At 44.4% G+C, this 27,012-nt stretch overlaps 4 protein-coding genes across 4 annotated transcripts; 3 read left to right on the top strand and 1 right to left on the bottom strand.

Annotated features, from left to right (window-relative positions):
- Window positions 1-395: 395 nt before the first annotated feature.
- F4817DRAFT_327930 (general substrate transporter) lies at window positions 396-3,047 on the top strand. The gene is made up of 4 exons (XM_049302098.1): window positions 396-980; window positions 1,046-1,903; window positions 2,058-2,074; window positions 2,222-3,047. Exons 1-4 carry the CDS (start codon window positions 854-856, stop codon window positions 2,882-2,884), a joined length of 1,665 nt encoding a protein of 554 aa, XP_049162229.1. The 5' UTR covers window positions 396-853; the 3' UTR covers window positions 2,885-3,047.
- Window positions 3,048-3,918: 871 nt separating this feature from the next.
- F4817DRAFT_327927 (putative ubiquitin carboxyl-terminal hydrolase) lies at window positions 3,919-5,204 on the top strand. The gene is made up of 2 exons (XM_049302097.1): window positions 3,919-4,213; window positions 4,276-5,204. Exons 1-2 carry the CDS (start codon window positions 4,187-4,189, stop codon window positions 4,966-4,968), a joined length of 720 nt encoding a protein of 239 aa, XP_049162228.1. The 5' UTR covers window positions 3,919-4,186; the 3' UTR covers window positions 4,969-5,204.
- A 2,758-nt stretch (window positions 5,205-7,962) lies between these two features.
- On the top strand, window positions 7,963-10,924 carry F4817DRAFT_356764 (uncharacterized protein; the record flags this gene model as incomplete). Its single annotated transcript, XM_049305834.1, has 11 exons — window positions 7,963-8,055; window positions 8,106-8,174; window positions 8,392-8,426; window positions 8,535-8,905; window positions 8,963-9,243; window positions 9,377-9,522; window positions 9,594-9,624; window positions 9,674-9,729; window positions 9,780-9,854; window positions 9,910-10,106; window positions 10,218-10,924. The coding sequence occupies 11 exons, from the start codon at window positions 7,963-7,965 to the stop codon at window positions 10,922-10,924; spliced, it is 2,061 nt and encodes a 686-aa protein (XP_049162227.1).
- Window positions 10,925-19,754: 8,830 nt separating this feature from the next.
- F4817DRAFT_327901 (uncharacterized protein) lies at window positions 19,755-20,936 on the bottom strand. The gene is made up of 3 exons (XM_049302096.1): window positions 20,675-20,936; window positions 20,552-20,598; window positions 19,755-20,470 (listed from the first exon to the last, which is right to left on the bottom strand). Exons 1-3 carry the CDS (start codon window positions 20,905-20,907, stop codon window positions 20,187-20,189), a joined length of 564 nt encoding a protein of 187 aa, XP_049162226.1. The 5' UTR covers window positions 20,908-20,936; the 3' UTR covers window positions 19,755-20,186.
- Between the last annotated feature and the right edge of the window lie 6,076 nt (window positions 20,937-27,012).

Here is a 27,012-nt window from a genome sequence, read left to right as displayed (position 1 = left end):
AAAAAAAAGTTATAAAAAAAAAAATTAAAAAATATAAATAAAAGTAAAAAATAACTAATAATATAAAATAAATAAATGGGTTTATATTATAATACGTACTTTTTTAAATATGTATTAAAGTACGTATTACGGTACATATTATATAATAAAGTTATTTATAATTGTATTTTCGAGATTACGATAATTTTTTAATATTTTTAAAAAAAGGTTATATAAAAAAAAATTTAAAAAAAGTAATAAGTAAAAATAAATGGGGATATAAGCTAACCCCCCCGAATTAGCCAATTATATTGCCGGAAAAATTTTACCCGAGGTTTTACCGGTATCGATAACGTAGATGCCTTAGGCTAGTTTTATAATACGGCCAGGTAAGCCTTAAATTCGAACGTATCTAACTTAACTCGTATCGAGCCAGGTATATACGATTATCTAACTTGACCTGACTCGTGGAACTCGCTGCGTGTAACAGTTTACTACGCCGGGCAACAACATCCTTTGCACCTCGACAAAGCCTTCTGGATACCTCTTCGCTTAGGTACCACGTTTCCCCCAGACCAGGATGGTGGTTCCACCGCAAACATGGTAGAATAAGCAAGGGGCGGTGTCTTTATCTCGTAGCATACCGTTTGTAGGTTGTTTTCCGCCAAAATCCTACCAGTCGGTACGGATCCGTACAGATATATAATATCTGTCAAATACCCCCCAATCCTACCGTCTCTGTGCTCCCTCTCCTTTGCTACCCCGTCACAGACGCGCCGTCCCCCCGCTATCACTTCATACAGTGACGCACGCCTTGAATCGTGACAGCTTGACTCTTTACTACACAGCGGGAGAAAGACAGGACGACGAAAAGATGGCCGGCGGTGTTGTTGTCACAGGCACCGCCGACGTGGGTCGCGTTGAGGCCCCCGTTACATTCAAGGCATACCTTATTTGCGCCTTTGCCGCCTTCGGTGGTATCTTCTTTGGCTATGATACCGGTGAGCTTGAAGTCTCGAGGCCGTAGTAAGCCATTTTAGTTACTAATCATGAGGTATACATCTAGGTTGGATGAGTGGCGTGTTGGCCATGCCGTATTTCATCACTCTATACACCGGAGTCCCCTACGATTATAACGCCGTCAACGCTGATGGTACGATCGGTGCTCCTATCGGCATTGATAAGGACGCCTTCACCCTACCGTCAGCAACACAGTCTCTCTTCACATCGATCCTGTCTTGCGGTACCTTCTTCGGCGCTCTTGTAGGTGGTGATATTGCCGACTTCGTTGGCCGACGTCCCACTATCATTGCAGGATGCTTCATTTTCATGCTTGGTTGCATTTTACAGATTGTGAGCACCAATCAGGAGGTTCTGTTCGTATTCGGCCGTCTAATTGCGGGTGGTGGTGTCGGATTTATCTCCGCCGTTGTCATCCTGTACATGTCCGAGATTGCACCTAAGAAGGTTCGTGGTGCTATGGTCTCCGGATACCAGTTCTGCATTACTATCGGTATCCTTCTGGCCAATTGTGTGGTTTACGCCACCCAATCCCGCCCCGACTCGGGCTCGTACAGAATCCCTATCGGGATTCAGTTTCTATGGGCTATCGTTCTAGGCGTCGGTCTTTTCATCCTCCCCGAGTCTCCTCGTTATTTTGTCAAGAAAGGCAAGATCGAGGAAGCTGCTAAGGCCCTTGCTTACGTCCGCGGTCAGCCATTGGACTCGGATTTCGTTAAGGACGAGCTAGCTGAGATTGTGGCCAACAATGAGTTCGAGATGCAGAATCTCCCTCAGACTTCCTATATTGGTTCATGGACTGCTTGCTTCAAGGGATCATTATCTCAGGGTAACAGCAGTATCAGACGAACACTCCTCGGTTCTGGTTTGCAGATGATGCAACAGCTCACCGGAATCAACTTCAGGTATGTATAAAAATGTCCCGTATTATCCTCAACCCCCTATTCCTTCGTAAGGTATACAGTGACTAACGTTTAGTAGTAAGTGCGATCACTCAAAAAATGAATGATGAAGATTTTAGAATTGTAAAGCTGACACAGAATATTTTCACGCATCAGTTTTCTATTTCGGAAATGTAAGTATCGAATGCGAAAATATCTTGATTCGGTTTTTTCTTTCCTCTTTTTCCTCGCAAGATAAATTAAATGGAATATTTAAATTTTATATATATCATACTTTACCTACGTAGGCACCGAACCTCTTTGCTAATGGAAAACAACAGGTATTTTTCAAGCAACTCGGAACTATTTCGAACCCTTTCCTCATCTCCTTAGTCACGACCCTTGTTAACGTATTGTCGACACCTATCGCGTTCTATACTATCGAGAAGTTTGGTCGCCGTGCTCTGCTGATCACTGGTGCCTCGGGTATGATCATCTCTCAGTTCATTGTCGGTGCCATTGGCGTCACCGCAGGAAGAGAAGAGGTTCACAACAACGCTGCTGCCCAGGCCATGATCGCCTTCATCTGCATCAACATTGCCTTTTTCGCTACCACATGGGGTCCTACCGCCTGGGTCGTCGTTGGTGAGGCTTTCCCGCTACCTATTCGATCCCGTGGTGTTGGTATCTCTACAGCCTCCAACTGGTTCTGGAACACCATCATTGCCGTCATTACCCCTTACCTTGTCGGTAAAGACGAGGCCAACCTCGGGGCTAAGGTGTTCTTCCTATGGGGTTCGCTTTGCTTCATCTCCCTAACGTTCGCCTACTTCCTCGTTCCCGAGCTGAAGGGCCTGTCCCTCGAGCAGGCCGATATGTGCATGCAGGAAGTCAGCCCACGTCACTCCGCCAAATGGAAGCCAAGCCACACGTTTGCTGCCGAAATGCACCACGTGGAGGACAACGCCGCTCTAGTAAACAACACCATCGAAGAGAAGGTTTAAATAGCCGACATCTTGTCCGGTTGTTAAAGGGTAACGGGTTGTGTGTATGTTTTTTGTTGCTTAAAAAAGTAAGGATGTATTAATCGAGCATTTAACTTTTAACATATATATACCTAAGTATTAACTATATAAATATAGTAAAATAATTTATTTAAATAACACGTGTTTTAAAATAAAATATAATATTACATATAAATAGTATTATATTATAAATTTAAATATATATCATCCCGATTGTTTAACCTTTTTTACTTTACATCTCAACCTCAGCCTCATATCTAAGCCTCACATCTCCACCCCTGGATCTGCTCAATTCATCTTCCGAACTCAACCTAGCCAGCCTCGATCCTCCTCCGACCAGGGGACATGAGATTGCACTGAAATTCCCGAAAAGCTGTTTGATGCCGAGACCGTGCCTGGCTACTGTCCGATGATGCAAGGTCCAAGATGTACCTTCGAGTCTCCATCAAATCTTTGTGGCGTCTCTCCAATGACGAATGCCTATCCAACAACACCTCCGACTGATCATCCAACATCCCACCTTTATGCTGGTGATCGAATTCCTGCTCCACTTTCTAAATTTGTCTTTCATTCTCCGCGATCAGGCAATGAAGAGGGCCATGTTGCAGGGTATTTAGAGTAGATCTGGTGGTGATAAAGACAAGATGAGTGATGTTGACTGCAGATGAGAATGATGGCTGGTAGAGCATTTGGAAAATGTGGTGGCTTTTATGCGATGCGTTCGTAGTCAAAGCTTTCAGCTTCCTAACAAATGGAGGTCCGGTTTAACCCAACACCAAGTTGGTGGCATGGAAATGGTATTCGTAACAGTGTTCAGCCTATTACTCGGGATAATGGATACCAAAAAGCTAAAATAGATATAACTAAGGGATATCGCAAGGCAAAATCACACTATTACCTTGCATAATGTATACACCGTTAGGCATTATATTGAACAAACGATTATTGATTAACTGAACTAAACTAAGAACATTGACACGTGACCTAGTTATGTAAGTCTGGGATAACTTTGGGATATGTAAGTTGCGCCCTCATACCTGTACCCAATCAATGTTTCGCGACGTAGTCCCTGTTGCCTACCGTGTATTCTATACCGTGTATAGAATACACTAAGAGTCTAAGACACAACCTTTTCCACATTTCACAAACACGAATCCCTCAAATACCTTCCATAGGTAACCAACTCCCGACTACGTAAGACTTAAGTGTCCGGATAGTGAATATCGGGCTTCTAAATAGGGGCAATCATATCAGTATATCAACTACAACTTGCTTGCAATTATGAAGAGAAAGAAATGGGTTGTCTTGGGTACCAGGCGCTTTAGCGCATTTGCTGCTTAGAGGAGATAATGTCGCTAACGTTGCATGCAGAGAATAATCCCGAGGTGATGAACCAATTGGCCGCAAAGCTAGGTTTGTCCCGGGAGTTATCATTCTACGATGTCTGGTCGCTTGATGAACCTGAACTCCTAGCCCACATCCCTCGTCCCGCCCTGGCTTTACTAGTCATCTTGCCCCTTACCCCTGCCTGGAAGGCAGAGCGCGAGGCCGAAGATGCTGAGAAGGAGGACTATCAAGGTCGCGGACCTGAGGAGCCCGTAATCTGGTTCAAGCAGACCATCGGCAACGCTTGCGGGTCCATTGGGTTCCTGCACTGCGCCATCAACGGCCCGACTGCGGAGTACATCCAACCGGGCTCCGATCTGGACGAGATCCGTCGCCAGGCCATCCCTTTAGGAATGAAGGAGCGGGCCGACTTGCTTTATAACAGTGTCCCTTTCGAAAAAGCTCACGAATCGTGCGTCCAACTTGGAGATACTGTCGCCCAGAACGAAGAGCATCTAGGACAACACTTTGTAGCGTTTGTTAAGGTTGGTGGTAGGCTCTGGGAATTGGAAGGGTCGAGGAAGGGTCCGATAGACAGAGGCGCGCTTGCGGACGACGAGGATATTCTTAGCCCGAGGGCACTAGATTTGGGGTTAAGAAGGGCTATACGCCTTGAACAGCAGGCTGGAGGTACGGATTTACGGTTTAGCTGTATCGCTCTGTCTCGGAAAGCTTAAGTCTCTGAGGATAGAATAGTGTCACGAAGTCTTCAAGGTCTGCCTTTTATGCACAATTCTAAACCAGAGCCTGTGAGGAGTACTAGAGTATTTAGTATGTCCTATGTCTAGCTTGCTATTTGCCCCCTATTGATAGAGATCACATTTGGACTTGAGTACCTAGAACAACGGAAATACTGGGTTCCGGGCGGTGTTACCTATTCTTAATAGAGAATATAGAAACCGTTTACTGCATGAACCGAATGAGCTCATTTTTATTATCTAGGCTTGAGTTTCTCCCATTGTGTTAGCAAGCTTAGTTCTCGTGGTGTCGGTCCCGTCTGAGCTATACTAGTCCTCTTTAGACTAGGTAGTTAAATACTGAATTGACTCATTTACGCTGGTGACTATGCCGTGTCTATGGGCATAATCAAAAAGGAGAATATCGAAGTATGTTAAAGCTGGGACTTAGTAGTTACCACAAAGAGGTATGAGACTAGTAAGAAGAGTGATATAAATTCTAATCCATCAATCATGGACTAAAAGGAAGGAGGGGCTACACCGCTCATCCAATTGATCGTGTGAAGGCCTCAAGTTGGGAAGCAGGACACGTGGGATAAGCGGTCTAACCCCTGAGTGGAATAGGCGTGTAGTCGGGATGTCGTCGCCGGGACTCGGCTGCGGCTCAAGCAAGAATTGCTGAAAAGGGGTAAGATCATCGATAGGTCATATGTTACTCGAGGTCCGCATTCTGCATTCTCCAATGAACTCCCCAAGGGGAGCTTCAGCTAAGGGTTCGGTTGCATAGGACCTGGCCGGCAAGGCACATTTCGAATATGTATAGTGATAGATAAATCCAGGGGGTCTAGGCCGATCTAGCGGCTTTCGTCAAGACTACGTAATTCCTATGTCATACATCGCCTCCGAGATCTCCCATATTGCGTTCAGGTTACTCGCAGAGGAAGATAACAGATGTTAGATGGTTAAGATGAGTGAAGTTTATAATAGCTATAAAAAAAAACCGGACATTCGAGGTAAGGGAGATCGGATGGATTACCGAACTCGCTTTCTATTTTCTTGGTGGAGTTGGAGGTACCATTACCTACTGGCTAACTGGGTCGCTTTTTGCTTACCCCATCTTACCCCCACATCATCCGTTATTCCAGTAGTTCCAGGTACGTGTGCTTGGAATCGTTAGCGCAGAATACCTAACTAGGTACCTACCCCAACATTTCAATCCTGCTAAGCTACCTACCTTCTAGGTACCCATTAAGCTAGCCCGGTTCTAGGTACTTCAGGTACTATATTTTGTTTCACTTAGCAAGTTCCAATTATGTTCGTCAGCATGTGATTTGTTGGTAAACTCTCTCAACATCAATTGGGGAACCACTGGAATTATGGGTAATTGTCTCTTTCCCTTTTCTATTTCGCTAGAGTTTTTTATTCCAATCCTATCATGACCTCTCAAAAAAAAAAAATCTTTTTTTTCTTTCACTTCATATTAATCTATATTTTGATTAAATTTCCTTCTCATTTTAGTATCCACCCCACAGCTATGCTGCGCACTGCGCACTGCGCGCTGCATACATATGTGCCGTATCTTTATTTTTACTTGTGCCCTCCTTACATACGCAGCCCCAATCAGACTCTCAGTCACAGATCTACCCGGCCAGCTAGCTTGAGCTAGCTGGGGCTGACCGTTCTTCGAGCGCAGGTTTGACAGGCATCAGGGGGTTTCCGTTTATGCCGTACCCATCTGATATCTTATACCTAAATCACCGGCAAGATGCGGCATGACGTCGAGCTTAGCTCTTTTTTTACGGGTAGCCAAGCCTGGCATCTACCGTCAACACTTAACCCTTTTTGATGTCCTTCACGATGGCTTCTGACTGGGCGCTGTTATCCAATTCAACTCCTATGAGCTTGAAAACCAGCTGTTATAGCTGTCATATCTGAAGCAACCACAAGAGGCTTTATACCCAAAGCCGGGCTCATACGAAGCCACGAACTTGATGGAAGCGGTGCTGAACCGCTACTGGCGATTCTAGCAAGTTGCGAGCGCAAAGTGCGGTTCCTACGTTTATTCCCATATTAGAGTGCACACGTGGTAGGTTGACGAGTGAAGTAGGTAGGTTACATATTCGCAATGGCTAGGCGGGTTGAAGCATTGATATCCATACCTGGCTTGTAGCCTTCTTCAGCCCCTAGAGTTTTGTCCACTTTACTTGGGTATGTTCATGGGGTTCCCTTCGCAAGTCCAGCCACACTCAATTGTTCCCCCGTCTATCGTGGCATCAACCACCATAAAAATCACCACACTACTCCAAAGACCCAAGCTATCTAGTATGTGGCGGTCTGGGAAGATAAGCTTCACCAGGCTAACCATGCTATGAATTAGTACTATACCCGACAAGTGGAAGAGGGTATCCTCTCAATCACGACCGCCCACTTGAAAAGGAAAAAACCCAAGAGCCCTGTATTCCCATTCTTTGGTGAGGCCGGCCAGCGGAGTCGGGCATTTCCTCCGTGAGAATTGCCCTCCACAGTCATTCAAAACAACCTGTTTTTGCTTGCCCTAGCCCAAAAGTCTCCAAAAAATACAAACCTCAATTAGCTTTTGCTCTCGTGCCATCCTGAAGATCCCCTATTGCATAACACTCTTCGGTAGGGCAGGATTTATGACCTAGACCGGACTGTCGCCACAATCCTGGTCTGTCTGGGGTTCCTAGATATCCGAGTGCATACTCCCGCCGAGTACGCGTTGCGGTCCGGCCCGGCGACCGCCCCTTCAATCCCCAGGCGGCAAGTATACTACACCTGATCTGCATCAACTCATCCTTTCGGATTCGCGCTTCTTTTTAGGAATGGTCGTGTCCAGGCACAACCGTAGCACTAAAATCATATTATCTGTCATGTGCTCGGTCGATAGGAAGCTTTCTCGATCGACCTCGAACCAGAGGCCATTTACCCGATTTTCACCTACCTACCCCCCGGCTCGCTTCTTGTTTGTAGAGGATGAATCCTGAGAGTACCTCGAATAACTCGAGCCCTGCCGGTCCAGTGACGCCTACCAACAGTCGAAAGGAGCGGGGTGCCATAGCTGCTCAGGTATCTATCTCATATTTCTCTTCTTAGTCAGTTATTGACAATCTGCCTAGGCCTGCGAGTCTTGCAGACAACGTAAACAAAGATGCAGTGAAGAGAGACCAAAGTGCGCTACCTGTCAGGTTAGTAACCCGAGTCCTCCTTATCTATTTAGTCCTGTCTAGGGAGCTATCCCAGGAGAGCGACATCGAAGTCGCACAGTTTTTGTTTCTTAATTACACTTCTAGTGACTCCTTAAACCGCGACATAGACTTACCAACTAACTCCGAAATGTGGAATAGCGAATGAAGGTAAGGATGGTTCGTCTCGCTTGTACCTGTTTCCTACTAACTCCATCAGCTGGAATGCAAATACCGAGAGCCTCAACCGACCAAGTACGTAATGTCCGAGTGTAACTTATACCATCGTCGAATAGATTCGACGGAATCCTGAACTGTATTGCGTTGCGCGGTTACGTGTCGGATATAACTAACTAGCTACAGAAAAGACAAGACCCTCGTTGAGATATTAGAGCGACTGAAGAGCCTCGAGGGAGGGTTGAGAAATCTTGATGGGAAGGTCGATAGCCTCAATGCTCGAGGTACACTCCCCCTATCTATTTATGGCCCAATACAGTCCAACCCTCCCCCTGCGTCTCTAGACCCTGGTCCTCCCAGCCCGTGGCCTCCTACAAACGTTCACCTTCAGCCCTCAGCAATTCCCCTGGCCTCGCCCCGAGATGTGCAATATGTCTCTGCCACTCACAGGATGCTCTCCTGGCCTTTTATACAGCAGCTCCTTGAGAATAAGGTTCCGAGCCTCGACTTAACGAGCTTAGAGAAGGACGGAGCTGCTATGTTGTTGGGTTTACAAGGTCGAATCGCGTCTCTACCGACCAACATTTATAGACCACCCCATCTGGATACCGAAGGAACATCTCTATCACTACAAGTTCCTTCCCCTAGTCAGGTTGAAGGGCTGCAGGCGGGTGGGCTGAGTTTAAACTGGGAAACAATGCAAAGACTTACTAAATCGTATTTCGACACATTTAACTTGATATATCCGATCATGGACCGGCAAGTCTTCTTGTCCGAAGTCTTACCGGCTATGGCGAGCCACGGCTTCGATGAGAGCAGCTCTTCGACGTTAACATGTCTAGTATTCGCGCTTGGTGAAGTAGCCATCAGCGCCGTGCAGGGCGCTCCGCTTGGGGTAAGTTCGGCTTTAGGAGTTCCATCACCCCCACGTTTATTTACCTGCATTACACGGGGGTGATGTGTAATTTCTGATATACCCAAGAGTGAAACGCTTTCCATATACGACAAGTTGCTAATTTGATGACCAGACACATAAAGGCCGTCCTAGTGGTATTAGGGGAGGAACAATGGAAAGGCCGCCGGGACTACTGTTTTTCAATGAGGCTAGAAAGAGAATGGGTTTCAATCTGACCGAATGCAGTCTAGAAAACGTGCAGATCTTTGCATTAGCAGCGTGAGTATACCCCTGGCTAGCATCTATACGACTGGGTACCTACTTACGATTTTTACGATTTCAATGTCTAGCATATATTATGGGACATGTTGTCATCATCTGGTAACTAGAACCGTACTAAATGAATTCTTGTTCCCGCTAATTAGCTTAGGAGTTTTGGCGTATGACGACCTCGGCATCGCTGGCGTGCCAGGCATTGTTGACGAGGTATGCACCGAAGAACAAGCACATTAGAGCCGTATTAACGTGGTCCTCAGTAACCCGGATGTACTAACAACTCACCGAGGGGACTTGGTCCGGAGAACGTTTTGGCATTGCTCTATAATGGAGACGTATGTTGTTGACTTACCTTGATTTATGTCGATGTTCTAGACTGAATGAGTACAGGTGTCTGAATATGGAGCTAAATATTTCTCGGACTGGATTGGATAAGCTAGAATCACTAGTAGGACTACCTGACTTCAGCGGCTCATTCTCCGAAGAAGATTATGTCGGGAACCAAGCTTCCCACTTTCAGGAACATTTCGCTTCGCAAATAGTACTTCGGCGGCTATCCGTGGAGTTTCATACTACGCTAAGTAATGGTGGGTGTATTTTTAATCCTTAAGTCTTATTGTTAGGGGATCTACGATAGATATCGAGACCTTTCGATGTTCGCTTCCTCCGCCTTAGAGATAGGGGCTAACTTAGTAAAGCTTTCGGCCCTACGAATCCTCCTCCCGAAACGCCAATATCCCCAGCAGCCGTGATGACGAAGCAAATGGCCGAACAGTTGGATCAATGGAGAGGCTTACTGCCAGTATATCTGCGCTGGGAGGAAGATAATCCAGGGGCATTCTCGAATCAGGCTGAAGAAATGTACGGTGATCAATCGATGTACCCGCCCCCCGTCCCCGACCTTCATACGAATTTCATGTTTTCGGCGGACCTAGATAACCCTCCTGTGACCTATCCTTACGCGGTGGATATACAGGCCGCCAGCCTTAGGACACGATATTACTACGTTAAGTATCTCATCTACAGGCCATTCATCTTCAAAGCCCTACATCATCCTGAGCAGATGACACGGGACGACGCGGAGGGTGTCGTGGAATGTCTTAAGGCGATGTTAAAGTGGCCTATTGCGATGTCGCCAACTTGTTTCCACAAGAGACTAATCCCATGCCTCTTCTTCTGGTCACAGAATCTCCTCGGCATTCTCCTGATCCTACATCTGACACAGCAGGTACCCATCCTAATGCGAATACGGGCATCGCTGATGGGGACTAAATTCGACCAAGATGCTAACGAGACGGCCGTATTGTGCATCGATTGGATACGGGACCTCAAAGATACGGATGCGACCGCTCTATGGTGTTGGGAGATTCTGAAAGGAGTCTACTCTCTAGAGGACGACACGTGATGATGCGATTTCTTTCCCGCCACCGATACCCCCTCACCGTTCTTTCTTTTCATCATAGGGCCTGGGTTATATGGCGAAGCGCACGGTAGCAATTTGGAACGAGGCAAGAGAACTAAGTCTATCATCTGTTATCTTGGGAGGTATTATTTATGGTCATATATCATCGAGGGATTATCGGCGCTAGGAGCTTGCGGGATTCGTGAGAAGTTATCAACAGAATATCGTGCGGGGCGGTTGTGATATCTCAGATGCATTGCCGGGCGAGGGATTAAAGGCTATCTGTTTTTTTTATTGTCTAGGTACTTTTCGAAGCATTTACAATAGTAGACTTGACATCCTTAGCACGCTAACTTCGTCAATCGATTTTATTGAGGCTGGGGTCCTTTTTATTTCCTACTCTTCCGTGGTGGGAATGGGCTTTTGCTTTAATCTGGTGCAAATATGAACAGCTATGACATGACATACTCTATTCGTAGTTGGATTTGGACGCTGATTAGGTAGACTTGCAGCATTCTTTTCTCGTCTGTCACTATCTTCAAAATTGAGATGTCGGTACTTAGGTATTCACCTATATTTGCTAAGTCGCCTATTTGAACCTGCGATTCCCAATATAACTGCTGTCTTGCAAGAATCCCTAGCCGCTCGAGAGGAGCTGGTTACCCACAACCAGTGTCCATGATAATAACCGTTATACTAATCTACATAGTACAAACCTAGCTTCTCTTGATCTAGATTTAGCTTATCGAACTCATCATGCTATGTCGTGGCTGAGTAGGTAGGCCCCTTTTAAGCACTCCTATGACCAGCGAAAATAGGGGCGATGTAGTGCATAGGGACAGAGTATACAGAGACCACAAGGGGGCGATGGGGTAGGCATGAATACTCCTGAAGTTACTCATCCTTTAGGTGGGGATATGGGTTTTGGTTTGCACGGCCAGGACTCGATGCTAAGAAGTGTAACATGTGTTGGGGCATGATGCGGCGCATCGGCGCTATCATTCAGAGCTTCGCCTCTTACTTGCCGCAGGGCCTCTAGATTCTGCCTCTATACTCACGTATTAGAAATCAAAACTCCTTAAGGGCATTGGCAGATAGATACCCTGAGTCCAGTACCCGGTTGGTGGTAAAGTGGGTAGTTGTCTGCGACCCAGAGCTGCTTGCCCGTCGTGAATGGGTGGTTCGGTCGGTTGCGAAGCCGCAGTGTCTGAAACAGCTTTGAGGAGCAACATCCAACAGCAGTACCGTAAGGTTGATGTCGAGGGCGATCTTAACATTGATGCAGAACTCCTTGGTGATATCGGGGGTGGTTTAACTCCATCGTGGGGAAGAGGTGGAGATATAAGTTGCGGTGAGCTGAAATAACGGTTCGGCCCTGCCAGACTAATATACATACGCGCATGAATGAGCTCAAGTACATATCGTCCCTATGTAGGTTTCGTGTGGCGTAGATGGCGGTCTGCTGGCCATCCGCCGTCATGTAAAAGTAGTTCCTTCTATGGGTCGGCAAGAGCCGAGCATCTTCCAAGGATCGTGAAGTACATTTTAGCGCCATACATAGGAAGCAATTGTCACGGTCATGGTCGTGCTTCCATTGCTGCGCACTAATAAGGGTTAGCCGTTGACATGGTTTCATGAAGTGATCTGGGAGTGCTTGTTAGATCTCTAATGTTGCGCACATATGACAGAACGTGATTTTTCCGTCTAGAGCCAAGCCTTATGGCTCCCTAGGCTCACTCGGACTTTTCTTTATTTGGGTATACATGTACAGATATTCAGAATTGTGGACGAGTTGACTGATGGTCTCCGAACTCCGAACTAGCTGCGAACTTATTCGTATCTGTTCAAGTCGTTGCTAGAAGCACATATGCAGGTTTATCTGAGTACTAAATGCCGCGGAGAAGCTGAAGCATAAATGTCTACTGATCGGGAAGTGATGATATAAGTGATACCTATATGTAAGTGACCTATATGTAAGTGATGATATGACGCCCATCGGAACGGGTCTCGAAGAACTGCTGGCTTGGCTGTGCGACCTGTCAGAATTGCGTACCTAAAGCTAGGGGAATCGGAACCAGGCCGGAAAGCGTTGCACTGCATTGAAGCGTCCGTCGGACTTTTATTAGGCTCTTTTATTGAAGGGCATCGCACACGCCCTCTTGTGTGCCCTGCGGAGCTAGTTGTGGATACTATATCATAGCCTAATAAAGCTGACGTCGGACATCGAGGGAAAAAAAAAAAAAAAAAAAAAAAAGGATACATAGAGAGACTAAGAGAGAGAGGCATTGCCGCTTTCTTGACAGTGTGTACCGATTTGCTCTGGGGGTGACTAATAATAAGGATACTAATAAGAATAGAATATAATAATAATAATAATATGAAGAGAGATCAGACGAGCGCTTTGACTTTGGTCGAAACTTCAAATTTACGCTTTGACGCCTTGCCCTCGGTCTTTTTTAACGGGTTCCACTTTTGAGATCGATAAAATGTCTAAGCGCGCGTCGGAACATTGAATCCAACAAGATAGTAGATGTACCTACGGACTTGAGATCTCGGTTGGTGCATATTGCGCAGTATGTTTATGTAATAGAAGTACCTGATACAAGGACTTTCACGGCGGATATGGGTACCTTAGTACCTGTAGTAATCCACTATTAGTTTCTCTCTTGCCCCGCATAGTCGTTTCAAACTTTATGGAGCTATATTAGCAGCTAGTAATCCGTACAACAAGGTTTTTAACGGCGCCCATCTGTCAAAGAAGAAACGTACGTTCGTATCATGGTATGATTCCAAAGAAAAACCTGCTTGATATCTTGGCGAAGTGCTTCGAGAAGAATTCCTCCCCACATAATTCATCGTCGCAAGAAGGATTTCGTCGTCAATTCCTCATATCTTACTGGGGACGATGGCTCCGATCGTGAGTCGGGAGATACCTAGGTACATTGTATGTAAAACGGGAAACTCCCCGACACCGACTGGGCGGGCACACATCCACAATGCTGCAGTAGTTCGCCCGTCGACAAGTCCACTTAATGTTCAACGGCGGCTTATGCACGCTAACTCGGTACATAATAATATGACAACTTTGACTTTCTATATTCTTAGCCGAGTATACATAGCATGACGCCCCGTCCAACTTAGGAACTTCATCTATACGTGCTCTGGCTCCTTAGCCGAGCGGTCTACTTAGCATTGATGTTATTACAACATTTTTATCGAACCGATTTCGAGGAATTCTAGACTCCGCATAGATCCGGGGTTTTGCAGAACGATAAATCTTCAAGGACTACTTCGGAATCACCCATCACTTACCATTTTACTAGGTTCCTTTGGCGTCTCAATGTTACCTTTCGTCAATGTCCTTGCAGTTGTATCCGCCCTGCCCTTACCCGGCCAATTTCCCAGATAAAATGCTTTTTAATGCGAGTCAAACGTGCACGCGTTACATCTTGAACGTATTCGAGCCGACAAGGCGCCTTGGCGTTTCCAAAGGTCCGGTATGCGTGACTTGGATATGTTCCCGCTAGTCTTCAGCTCATAGATTTCCGGAGATCTCGCAGGTACCGAGAAACCAGCGTTGGTAATAAGAGCCCCCGGGTCGTTTCAAGCATTTGTTACAAAGGGGCCAGACTCTTGGGTGTCAACTGTGACCCCTAGCAAGAGATCGGCGGCCGCAAATGCAGCCGCGACCCTTTTCGGTAGATCAATTCGGATGCCGGGTGAAAGAAGTGTGAAGCTATGTAAGTAAAATTTTGGCGCCTCACTGTTTTAAGCCAGGGGTCTGTCCGTATTTGTAGCCTTGCAGTCAGTTACAATCGGTTCCGGCCAATCGCGGTGATAAGGATTTGAAGCCTACGATGCTATGCTTCGTTCTTCCCAGTTTCACAGGGATCTATCTATATAAAGAGACTAGCTCGTGGGGGTCGCTATCACACGAGTTGAGCCACATGAGGTAGGTAGGTATTGAATGTGTATGATACATACCTCTGAACTACTAGGTCGACGTTGAGGTACTTTGGGTCATCACGTTTTGTGCTTCGAGGGTCTAAGGGATAAAAGCAGCCCTTGATGAACGGACCAATCATAAGAATCTAAGACAAGCGATTCGGCAACGTCACACACATACATACCTATATAATGGCTTATCGATTCTACGTTATCATTGTTACACTATTCCAACTGATTTATCCGTTACTGTTATTGTCAAAGCGACTCAATGAGTACAGGACTATGGCATGAAAAAGCTTAATGTTCAAATTTACATCACACATCAGCTTCCTTGTAAAGGTGATGATCTTAGCTCGATCTAATGTTTCGTTGGAATATTAAATATCAAAACGGCAATACCCTTTAGATTATTTTATTATTTCATAAATATGAATCAGCCACAGATTACGTTTGCAGAACTTGAGCAAGTCAAATAACAGGAGCAAAGACTGCCCCTCTACAATAGAGATACCTAATTTCCCGCATTGCTGCGAGCTCACCAACCCGCCGGGCCGCGGCTTACACTTTGGAACGCCCCGGTAGCACAAAACTAATGTACCCAGCCTCAATATTCCCCAGTTCTCAGCCAAAACCCGCCAAAAGCTAGGGGCCCCGCCTGCCCGCCCTAGCCGCCACATGGACTCGGAATAGATGGAAGTTTGCCTTTTTTTTCATTCCTTTCATGACCTAGGTCATTATGATTCCAGCTTTTACGATGCTGTGATCACTTTAGTCTTAATCTAATAGGTATCATAAACCTAGATATGATTAGGATGTTCCTAGGTGATTATTGTATAAAGCTAAATGATGAATTCACGTCGCTATATTTTGTACGATGTATCGGAGATACAAATATGATGGAAACTAATGAAACGGACTTGAAAGTTGCCAGCCAATCTCCAGATTTATTTCATACATACATGTACCTAGCCTAGCCTTGTGGCACAGCTGCTGCACGTGCAATCTAGATCGGCTCTTTAAATTGGTTTGTTTATTTAAATGCTGGGGCTTTAAGACATGTAGCTAGCCCATTTCCAACTTCCATTAACGGTCTTAATCACTTTTATCGATATACGTGTACTTCATTTTTATAATTGTTCCTTACCAACGGACACCAAGTGAGATGACTTTTATTATGACATAATTATACATATAAAATCATTACGTATTATTATCGACACGATCTCATAATATATATAATTGGCCTGAGTTGACTAAGCACATGTAAGTAATAGACGGGATGCATGCATCCGGCTCTAGTCTCTAGTGCATGTACCTATTTAGAGACGTACCGGACCGCGCGTAACTAGCCCGACCTAAAAGACAGCCGAAACGTGCTCATGTACCACATACATGCGTAACATATTTTGAATCGGTTATCAAGTTTGTATATTGCAAGTATCTTATCTTCCCCCATAATTCTTTTTTTTCGTTTATTCAATCGATACCTATACATATTAATATTATGTAGACAACCGCCTCATCATCTACAACTCTCCAACTTCGCCGTCTCACCACTCATCATGAAGTGGAACCTTGCTAGCACTTCGAGCGAACGCCATCTTCCTCGCAGGGCTGCATCATTAAGCAAAAACACAATCAAGGGTAGCGTACCATTATAGCTATGTACACTAGTACAAGCCCCTTGCTCATCTTCTTGATCGGAGAACCTTGAGGACTTTCTTTCCTTTTTCATTGTAACCTTCTTCTGTATTTGTCTTCATCTTTTCCTATCCTGTCACAACCAGGTCTATACAAAAAGTAATATGTGCCACGGTCAACCTTCTTATGACTAACCGGCCTGCCCATGATGTACTTACAGTACATATTCCTGAAGTTCCCCCCGCTCTGCTCTCCCTGCCCCTCCTGAGTCCTGGACCACTATTTTTTCCCTCCGTTCAGGGATGATATCTCTCTCCAAGCTTTTCTCCTTAGCCCTAGTCGAAGTCCGACCATGCTTCATCGATCGTCTGATGGAGCTAGATTTGCTTAGGCCCCGTTCGTCGTCACACATACTTCACTCTACTCGCCGTGATTGTCGATAGTTGACCTGGGTTTTGAGACGTATTGTGCAAGTGCCCTCTTTGTCAGTGCTCTCAGACATGGATAATCTCTTTTTCTTTCTTGACCCATGTCATATTCTCTCTCATGGGGCCTCTCTCCCATGCTCCAGATTTTATATTCCTCTCTCTAGTACTGTTAGTACCGTGCTCATTATCATCCTGTCCCACTGAGAACGGTGTTGAGCCCGCCTCGAGTTATGCCTAATTTGCATACGGACTTACACTCACACCCTCTCATACTCTCTCTTACACTCGTCGTACATATAATAACACTTACGCACGTGTGTACTACGCATACACAGGGACCAGGCTGACCACACTTTAATAATAATAATGACTGTCATTCATTAATGTCTCAACACATCTTACAAGGTAGCTTGTACGACTCATTGCTTCTGGAAAGCAATTCGGCCGGGCACATCTCCACCCTCCATATATAGAAATATATAAGCTTGACATGCTGTCACGATCTCTTTCCGGGGCTTCCCTAGAACTCTACTACTACGATTCCTATTCGCAGAGCTTAAACCACGTTATAATCAGAACCTACTCCCACATCTGAAAACCTTCCTTAGCCATCATCATTATTCTATTCATGAGATAGGCAACGGTGAAAGGTGTGTACAACCCATCAAATCTCACTGTGAGACAACCCTCTTACTGATGATGGATGCTTATTTAGGTGACATTACACAGAAACATACATACTCACAAACCACACTATATCACCTCCAACCGTCATCATGTGTGATTTCATAAAGAACTACTACATCTACACATCGTGTCTTGACCCAGGCGCACACTTTTTCCGCACGACCATAGATGGCAGCCGGAAGCACGCCTGCCCGAAAGGCCCACATGAGCGCTACATTGTCCAACCTGGCCAATGTCCATTATGTGGATGAGAACTCAAACGCCATATTCATTCACCAATTGGACGATCGCGATGTTAGGATCCGACTAGCTGTCGCCAATAGCCGTATTTAGATCGGGTACATATTCTATCAGCAATCTTGGACACCATTAATGTGTAAATTTCTCTCTTGTCACACTTCGATACCTAGGATTTGCTCCTTCGACCCTTTCAGTTTGATAGAGTTGTGGCAGGGGATCAACAAACCGGATGGCCACTCCGAATTTCAACCATCTTATGAGATTGAGTGGGCGGTTTTTCGGTTACTGTTACAAGAAGACACGTACTTCCTGTACGACGTTGAGGTCGACCACCACGTCATGGTATTAGTAAATGGGTCCAGCTTGGAAGAGGGGGCGGGACCGGACCGTAGAGAACGACAAGGCCTAAAGACGCTCCCGGACGAAAGAGCTCCACGAGCCACTCTGCAAATGAGAGATAAAGAAGTTCATTGGATGGACTCGCATCATTGTCTTGGCGGGGGTTGCTATGCGGCGCAAGGATTATTAAGAGATTCTATTGTAGTTGGGTGATACTTCGAGATGGATGTGATGGTTCTTGGAGCATCACAGACAGTAGCATACAGGCTTCTGCGGGACCGCATCCATCCCATGGATATATGATCCACTCTCGTACCAAGGGTACCTGGAAGGGATTCTCTTGGGTCACAACATTTTAAAACTCTTCAGTAGTGGAGGATTTGATATCATAGGTATCAATGCTAATATATGTATATATACCCCTTCTTTAAGACACTATTCATAACATCAAAAATTGTTGGAAGGACATCACATCAACGATAGAGGGATTTCCAGGATGTGCATGTTAGCGTGAATATTAACACTCGCAACTCATTAGCCCATCATCGAATTTTTTATGAATAGGTTGTATTATTCGAGATATGCACCCACTATATTCGACACTAGGTCCATGAGAGTATAAACCCGCAGCTAGTGCCTACTTAATATCAAAGCAAGGGTGGAGTGAAGTTATCGGAGTTGCTCACATGATTTAAATGATTATGCAGATATGGTGCAGTCGACGAATATAGCGTGTGATTGCGGTATAGTAGATCGCAAATATACCCCCTAATTGCGCTTTGCTAGGGAAATAAGCCCGCTACTACCCGATCGCCGCCATCGAGACATGGGGATGATAGATCTAGTCGATAACCTATATAGGTCCTTTATATAGAAATCCTCCGTAGCTGTGACCAGATATAGCATTGGCATGTAAGCCATCATCTTCGCCAATCTCACTCCGCGGCAAACATTAATATGCAAGCCAAATCGCCAAATCGCCACAACCCCATCCCTCTACCAAGTCAAGCCGTAGTCTTGACGTAATTAGGCCCCATACGTTGGTGGTCACTTTCCAAGAACAAAGTAAGGGATGGTGAGACAAAACGATCTCCGTATAGCTACCAGGCTCATAATGATGCTCTAGGCATGACTAATATAAGAGCTTACGAAGGAAGCACGACTAACATGATTAGATATAAAAATGTGAGGTGCTTATTCGTAAGCTGCACGTCCATAGTCCGCTCAATAACTCCCCACCTTTTCCGTTAGAAGGCAAACGTGGTACAGATGCCCGTGTGGTAAGCAGGCTCCATCTGTCGATGGTAGGCCACGGACTGACTGACCTTGCGCTGCTACACCGACTTACCAAGATTGCACAGGGCTACCTTAACACTAGGTTCCACATGTCCGGCTAGACTACAAAGCTACGCTCCGCTCCCGTAGCAACAGCTCGGACCGAAGGTGGAGCTTATTACGTGCTTAATCGCTAGGGACGTAATAGGAGATACCTAGACGCTTAGATCCAGAGGCTCACTGGGGCCGAAGCTCCTAAGACCATTAGGGTAATGAGGAGATGGTCTTAGTAACAAGGCTGGAAATACACTACCCCTATAATGAATAGAAGATCGTGGATAAGATATCTCGATGGGAGACTACCTAGTAACATTATACACGACATATCGAGATATGAAGGGGCCTTCGAGTGCGACCTATTACTTGCATGACATCTTGTTGATCATCATCGGCAGCCCATCCCTACTAGGCGTAAGATAAGCAGCCACAGTAAGCTTCTCCAGGTTTTCAAATCATCCAACATGAATATCACAAACAATGGCTGTAGATCCCGAAATACCGTATAGCCGTGCTGCCTCCATCAACCTTACCGTCAGCTTAACCACACCGTAAGCAGGAGGAAATATCACCAATGCTTTCGTCGAGGTTGTGAGCCGGAGCCCCTAGAACCGATCGTCACTAGACGGCGCGCACACACCTTTGATGTGCTAGACTATGCACAAATGCAGGCTAATGCATCCACGAAGAGCTGTCAACCACATCTGGTAAGATATCGGGAACCGATAGGCACGATTCCGTACGCAGAAAGGGGAACGGCCAAGGCTGTAACTGATACCCCAGTCTTTGCACCCCGTCCCGTCCCAAAACGAAGCAGCGCGGTCCCGTTTTGTAAGCGAGCCGTTGCGGACGGACCTCGTTACTACATAGCACGTAGACGTCGCACCCCGAAATCGTCCAGTATTGATTAACGAGCCGAGAAAGATCTCGAAGGCTAGGCATAGTTATGAGCTACTGCAATATATCTGTTTCATCATGCAAGTAGCGGGCACAAGACAGGTTGGCGTAATAATACCATAATAGTAGGACGGCAAAGACGAAGCCGCATATTCCTCTTCTTCTCTATTCGTGGACCAATCTAGTTAGAAGATCAAAGCTGGCGGTCACACGGGCGCTCCAACGCGAGTTGTTTACCTACATAGAATGGTAGTGATATATCATATTGACGGATAGACGGGACTGACAAATTTTTTTCTCTTCTGGGCTCTCTCCTGCTTCAGACCCTTGACCGACGCTGCAGTTGGTGTCAAAGACACAAGAATGGTGACAGGATCCCCAGCCACCAAAAAGATGGAATTGAGGAGAAAGTGATAACGGAAAAACCTGTGCCGAGGGTGGTTGTCCTGCCACCGCTATACATAATATGCTCATGAGGTTATACAGGGGGTGCTATAATAGACCGTGCGCATATGCACGACCGAATGGGATTTTTCTCAATCGAATCAAGTTAGATTCCTTTCCTAGATCAGCTATGTACGAAGTTACCTAGCAGCTGGTCCTTGTTAAGTCCGCACTGTGACATTCCGCTTCTATCACTTGCATACTCTTACCCACAGCTTAACCATTCTAGGATCAGGTGTACCTACCGAGGCTAGTATAAACGGAGAATACTTTATTCAAATGTAACCAGACTGAAATGTAACGTATCTCGTACCGAATCAAAGCTGTTATCTAGTTCAATTAATGAAAAAATGAAAAACCGAAAAAAATATTTACACGACTCAAGTTTATAACTGCCTAGGAGCATTAACAAAAGGACATATCGAGGACACGAGTTCATAAATACAAAGCCAGCTTATCCCCCTTTTATACAGTTAGGTGACGAGCTAGATATTAATGCCATCTCGAAATAGTCTCAGCCTCGTATTTACACTACGAAATTTAGGCAAGATGATTCTATCCCATTGTGTAATATACACTGCTCGCCGACCAATATAAGATTACCAGATTATACTTAAGGAGACCGCAAGTACAGCTACTTGGAACCACAACCGCCATCCCGTCGTCTAAGCCTAGAAATGTTCTAGCTCCTTATCCACAAGGCAATTCTGTCGGGCGAGATGCCCTCTGGAGAACCCTGCAGGGTATGGGTACAGCCGAGAGATCTCAATATGAGTTTCCGTATCTTGTGATTTGCTGGTCTCATCCGCTTGCGCCATAATGTACAACACTACGACCGTCGACACGTGGGTTCGATAACGGGTCCACCTCCTAACCAAGATCTTGTGAGGCTCTCCAACAGGGTTTTATCGGGAAGTATCGAATACATGACTTCTCCATTCCGCTATAACCCCCCTTGTCTCCAATAGGCTCGCACAAGGGGCCGCCAATAAGCAGTGGTTGATATGCAGTAATCCAAAAAGAAATATACCTAGCCCTTAGGCTTGTGCCAGCGTGCCCCCGAGTTGTTCCCTGTAAGGGCAACCGATAATTCAGATACCGAGAATAGAGAAGATTGTTGCATACGCGGGTTATTACCTATCTGCTTAACGTCATCCAATACTAATTACTTCCAATTCAGGTATTACGCTTTGTAGACTTTGGAGACGGCTATCTGCACCACACAGACAAAATGGACACCTGTCTTACTGGATTCGATTATCCAGTGGATCTTCATTACCCCTTTTCTGCTGCAAGAAGCAGACAGATGAAAGCAATACATACAATCAAGTAGCTACGAAAAAGTATCTCTCACATTTTCACATCAGTTCCAAATTGCTTCTCATAAAATGTCTAAACGGTTAATCCCACGAAGCTGTAATCGTTAACAGAATATCCTTTCAAGTATCTCGTAACCATAAGCAAGCCAAAAGGCGGTGGACATTGTCCATCCTCCAAAATATCAGGGGCTGGAAATTTTTTCAGGAGGGCCACGACTTTTATGACAGGTCATCAAGAAACGAATATATCCAAAATAAAGAAGCGACGACTACACTTTCTAGAGCTATACCTTTGAGATTTAATATTCGTAAACACGTCGGCATCTAGGAGAAATATACCGGAAACATATAAAGATTCACCGCATATTACGCTATAATTCGTTATCCGGTAATACTTGACAGCCTCACGACAAGTCATATACGTATGAGAACGAAACAATTAATAGGAGAAGGAATTTTTCGGCGTAACCATTAAACCTATTATTACCTAGCCAACTCGATGATCTAAAGCTCGACATACAACTACTCGACCGGCAATAGCATCTGATACGAACGTCGTATCACTATACTCGACGACAAAGGCTAGAACAATAAGACTGAAAACTGCTACGGCCCGAGTAAAGAACTCCCATGATACTTAGACTTATCCCCGAGGAAAAGGAGTTAGCAATCTCCAAGATAGACACACAGCAAGGCTTCCAGAAAATACCGTGCCGATGCGAACACTAGATATTATATAAACTATACCGGCAGTCCGAGATAAAGCCCAAGAGACCTGATTTTGGTATTCATCACATAATAGTAAAGGCTATACCATCCTTAGTTATCTGGAGACCGAACCAACACTACGATGGATTTACTTAATATGCTAGGTAACTCACAGGATTTCAGTGTTGCACAATAGGTACCTTAAAAGTCTCCAGGCAACCCGTTGTAGCGGATGTACACCAGCCCTGATCATCACATCCACGGCAGTCCTAAAGTCGATAGACGACGTTGATGGGAGGTTACTTGCTAACTTCTACCTTTCATACTCCGTTAACCGAGATCACGGCCAGTTCATCGACGAAACGGACGAGAATAAATTTGATCATTTTATGTCAGCACCTTCCAATACGACCGCAGATATTGATTATACCAAAGTTGTTGAGTAGAGGGGAACAACAAGACGAAATCCGACTCAATTAGGGCTCAACCAGACTCTTATGCCGTTCAACCACCACGGAATCGATATAGTTTTTCTCAGAGTTACGAATTATCGCGAGGTGGAAAGAGGAAATTATGAGGTCTATTAAAACGAGAAGCTTGCCTCGGGACGACGGGAAACAAATTGTGTCGATATGGGCGACATCACGAAGAGGACGAATGAATAGTCGAGACGAGACTATAAGGTACGATCGACGGACTAGCAAGTATCGACTATCAAGAGGCTATCGAACCCATCTTCCAGCATCAGCAGCAGCATCTTAGAAGCCTGCCTTGTTTATCCATTAAGAGGAACGAAGCAATCGGCATCCCAGATATTTACCGAGACGTCTATTATCGAGCGCAAACCCGGATTTTCTCTAAACTCGGACTATAGTATCTGAGACGATGGTCCTGTACGACGGATTTCTAACGCAAAAGAGTATGGAAGAAGGAGGAAGGGGGAAAGATCTGTCTGGGTTTACTCGTACATGATGGGGACGGCACCTAAGTTTGGCTTGTTGATGACTAACGACGAAATATACCTAGCCGGCTAAGCGAAACCCATGATGTGCACCGTAGGACCTATCTACGTAACGGAAAACGATTAGAAGACGGGCTATCTATCAGTAGCAAGAGAGGGGAAAGAGGATTACGGTATCGGTGGGTAGCAATCTACGAATGCGATGGGATTTCCAACCCACGGATGACTTTAAAATTGGGGGGGGCCTATATTCGACGGTTAGGCACACGGGTGCTGGAAGTACTACCTACCTACACGACGACAGCGACGACAGCGATTACATATCGCAGAATTCCCGACGAGAATGATTTATATACGAGGACGAAGTGACGTTACTTACACGTGTACGGGCAATGGGTCGAAGACGAGACAGCCCGAGTAAGAGAGAAGTCAGCTATTAGCGCAGAAGTATCATCGACAAGCGAACGGGAAGCAAGGCCCGGTGTTATGGTAGGGTTACTGCTCCTCACGGCCGCTGGTTATTGTGCGGCATGTAGGAGCGTAGAGAAGTTCGCCGAAGCGCCGGTCTAATTCTCATCGCGTAAAGCTTTGAGACGCCTATCATGCTCGATGTATCCCAGTACCGCCGTGGATCGACCTGCCCCTTTTATTTGCGTGGCTATAAGACCTTGGGATATCTCGGCGACAATAATATTCATCTATTTCTGGAATGGAGGAACTTAAGTCTTACCTATATCTGGGAGTGGGGAGCGGATAGTTGAAGAGGCGAGTCAGGTTGAAGACGTGCGTTTTTACCATGAGTGCTTAACTCGGTTGCTGCTCGGATTTAAAGTATAGGTCTGTCAGGATTCTAGATGAGACATCTAGAACAAAGGAACTGTCCAGTATGTATAGACGATAGATCTTCATAGGTAGTTTAGAGTTCCTTGCGGAACAACGAAGTTGTTTCCATACTGTTTCGTTCCACCTCGTGACAAGGTCGGGAAGATCTCATGTGCCATGCGATAGGAATTTGACATCGTCTGGTATCTTTAATACTGTCTTATGTGTTTCTATCACAGCCACTACGCCCTGGGGTCTCGTTTCCATTCTAGTCGATCAGCAAACGGATCCGTCGAGAACCTGGAACTGTTTGCATGATTTAACCACCTCTATTATAATACTAATCCTCGGTGATCTATTAGGTACTTCGCAAGGTGGAACGAGGCAACGTAGATGTATTTAGAATAATACCTGCTGCGGATTGTTAATGACAGTCCCTCTATTATGAGAACGCCTATCGCAGACTGATATACAGTTAGTATTCTCATGCCCCGTTATTCTTGTTCCCTTTATCCTCTTATGCATAGATAGGTATATTCTATCTGATGGATGGATCGATAGGGTATATCATCCAGGAAAATCGGCCTGCTTAAGCCCTCCCTGATTTTCCCAAGATCGGCCTCGAGGTTCTCGAAACCGTAATGCTTGATCTTATCAGTCCACCTACATTAGGTATGTAAGCGTCGAGAGCCTGCGCCCTCATTTGCAACAGCAGCTTCATAATCATTTGCAGGACCAGCCGGTCCGTGATTTCGAATTTTCCGATTCTAGCAGGCCGAATATCATGTCTTTGCTAAGCGTTATCGAGAGTATATTCATCGAACTCTCCTATTGATTCTGCTGCTAAATCCAGCAACAACTGCGCCATTGATTTCTTGAAGAGGCTAAGTACATCCTCGATCTTGGACCGCTTCACGTCTAGCTCTGCTAAGCATTGACGTTAAACTGCCCCTGATTAGCCATTCCTTTTTGCCCCTTTTTAGTTAACTACGGCTCCGAGCGCTTTGATTAGAAATTACTACAGTCCTTTAAACCCAAGTGACAAGATCGAGCGACAGACGATATATTCTAATCAGCTGCGAAAGGTGATCGCGGTTGGATGCAGTCTGCCGTCGATATTTTCTTCCTCTGAGTATATGTACAGGTATGTCACACTCTTCCCTCGGCTCTTCAACAATCAGAAAGCCATCGATATCTTGCTGGTCGTTGGGGTCAAGCAGCCACCAAAGAATCACGAGAAGCCAGCATGGATATTGTGGTTGGTTGATTTATGGTGGATGTGCATGTGTGCCGTCACTGGATGCTTTCTAAAGTCCAGCTGGGCGTTTGGCTACCAATCCAATTGAGGATTGGGTTTCATAAAGAAGATAACACAATCATCACTGCTGGGGGGTCGACGTTGGACTTGGGGATAGATAACCCCTAGAATGCCATTGCATACAATGAGTGGAAAAAAAAAACGTCTAATGCCGTTTTTACACCAAAACTCACCAACTTTTAATAGGTATAACTTGACATATTTATATAGAATTAATACTTAAAACTTGATAAACCTTTTAATAATTGGTAAAATATTATTTTTACTGATTTAAATTAATTTTTAAAATTGTTTAAGCGCGGGGATTTAATATAAAAGTGGTGGTATTATAAAAATTACTACTTTTATATAAAAAAAGGTAATATTTTCGACTTTTAAAAGGTTTATTTTTATAAAAACATATATATTTTTACCAATTTATTTACGATAATTATAAAAATAATATATTTATAAACTTTAAAATATCTTTTATTTAAAAAAGATTTTTAATATTTTAATTACATATAAATATATTAAGAAAATAAATATTAAACTTAAAAGGTTTTTTTAAAATATATTTTTTATATTTTTAAATTTTAACTTTATTTTAACATTTAAAATTTTGAAAAAATATTTTAATTATTTTATATTAAATAAAGTAAATATTATATTAATGGGATATTATTATGTAAAGATAATCACGTGGTAACACGTGATTATTTTTTATATAAAAAGTAATTTTTTTTAAATAATATTTATATATATAATTTATATATCATTAATTAATTAATGTAATAATAATTATTGCGATAATTTTATTTTATATTATTTTTTTTTTCTTTTTTTTTATTACGTTATTTTTTTTTTTATTTAATTTATACGGATATTTTATTATATTTAAAATTTAATTTATAAGTTTATAATATTTACGTTTTATTATGTATTTTATAATATTTTTATTATATTTATAATTATTTAATATAATTTTAATATAAAATAAATATATTAACGATAATATTTTAAATATT

This window comes from Daldinia loculata (assembly GCF_022478755.1).
Source record: "Daldinia loculata strain CBS 113971 unplaced genomic scaffold F4817scaffold_7, whole genome shotgun sequence".
Taxonomy (NCBI): domain Eukaryota; kingdom Fungi; phylum Ascomycota; class Sordariomycetes; order Xylariales; family Hypoxylaceae; genus Daldinia; species Daldinia loculata.
Note: the sequence above shows the minus strand (reverse complement) of the source record. Positions and strands in the feature narration are given on the sequence as shown.

Bases quoted from the DNA above. Each gene is read 5' to 3' on its own strand.
- F4817DRAFT_327930 (XM_049302098.1), top strand. From the start codon at position 854: ATGGCCGGCGGTGTTGTTGTCACAGGCACCGCCGACGTGGGTCGCGTT. The intron at 981-1,045 runs GTGAGCTTGAAG...GTATACATCTAG, and splicing joins CTTCTTTGGCTATGATACCG to GTTGGATGAGTGGCGTGTTG.
- F4817DRAFT_327927 (XM_049302097.1), top strand. From the start codon at position 4,187: ATGAAGAGAAAGAAATGGGTTGTCTTG. The intron at 4,214-4,275 runs GGTACCAGGCGC...ACGTTGCATGCA, and splicing joins GAAAGAAATGGGTTGTCTTG to GAGAATAATCCCGAGGTGAT.
- F4817DRAFT_327901 (XM_049302096.1), bottom strand. From the start codon at position 20,907: ATGAGCATATTATGTATAGCGGTGGCAGGACAACCACCCTCGGCACAG. The intron at 20,599-20,674 runs GTAGGTAAACAA...GTCCACGAATAG, and splicing joins ATATATCACTACCATTCTAT to AGAAGAAGAGGAATATGCGG. The intron at 20,471-20,551 runs GTATTATTACGC...AACTATGCCTAG, and splicing joins TTTGCCGTCCTACTATTATG to CCTTCGAGATCTTTCTCGGC.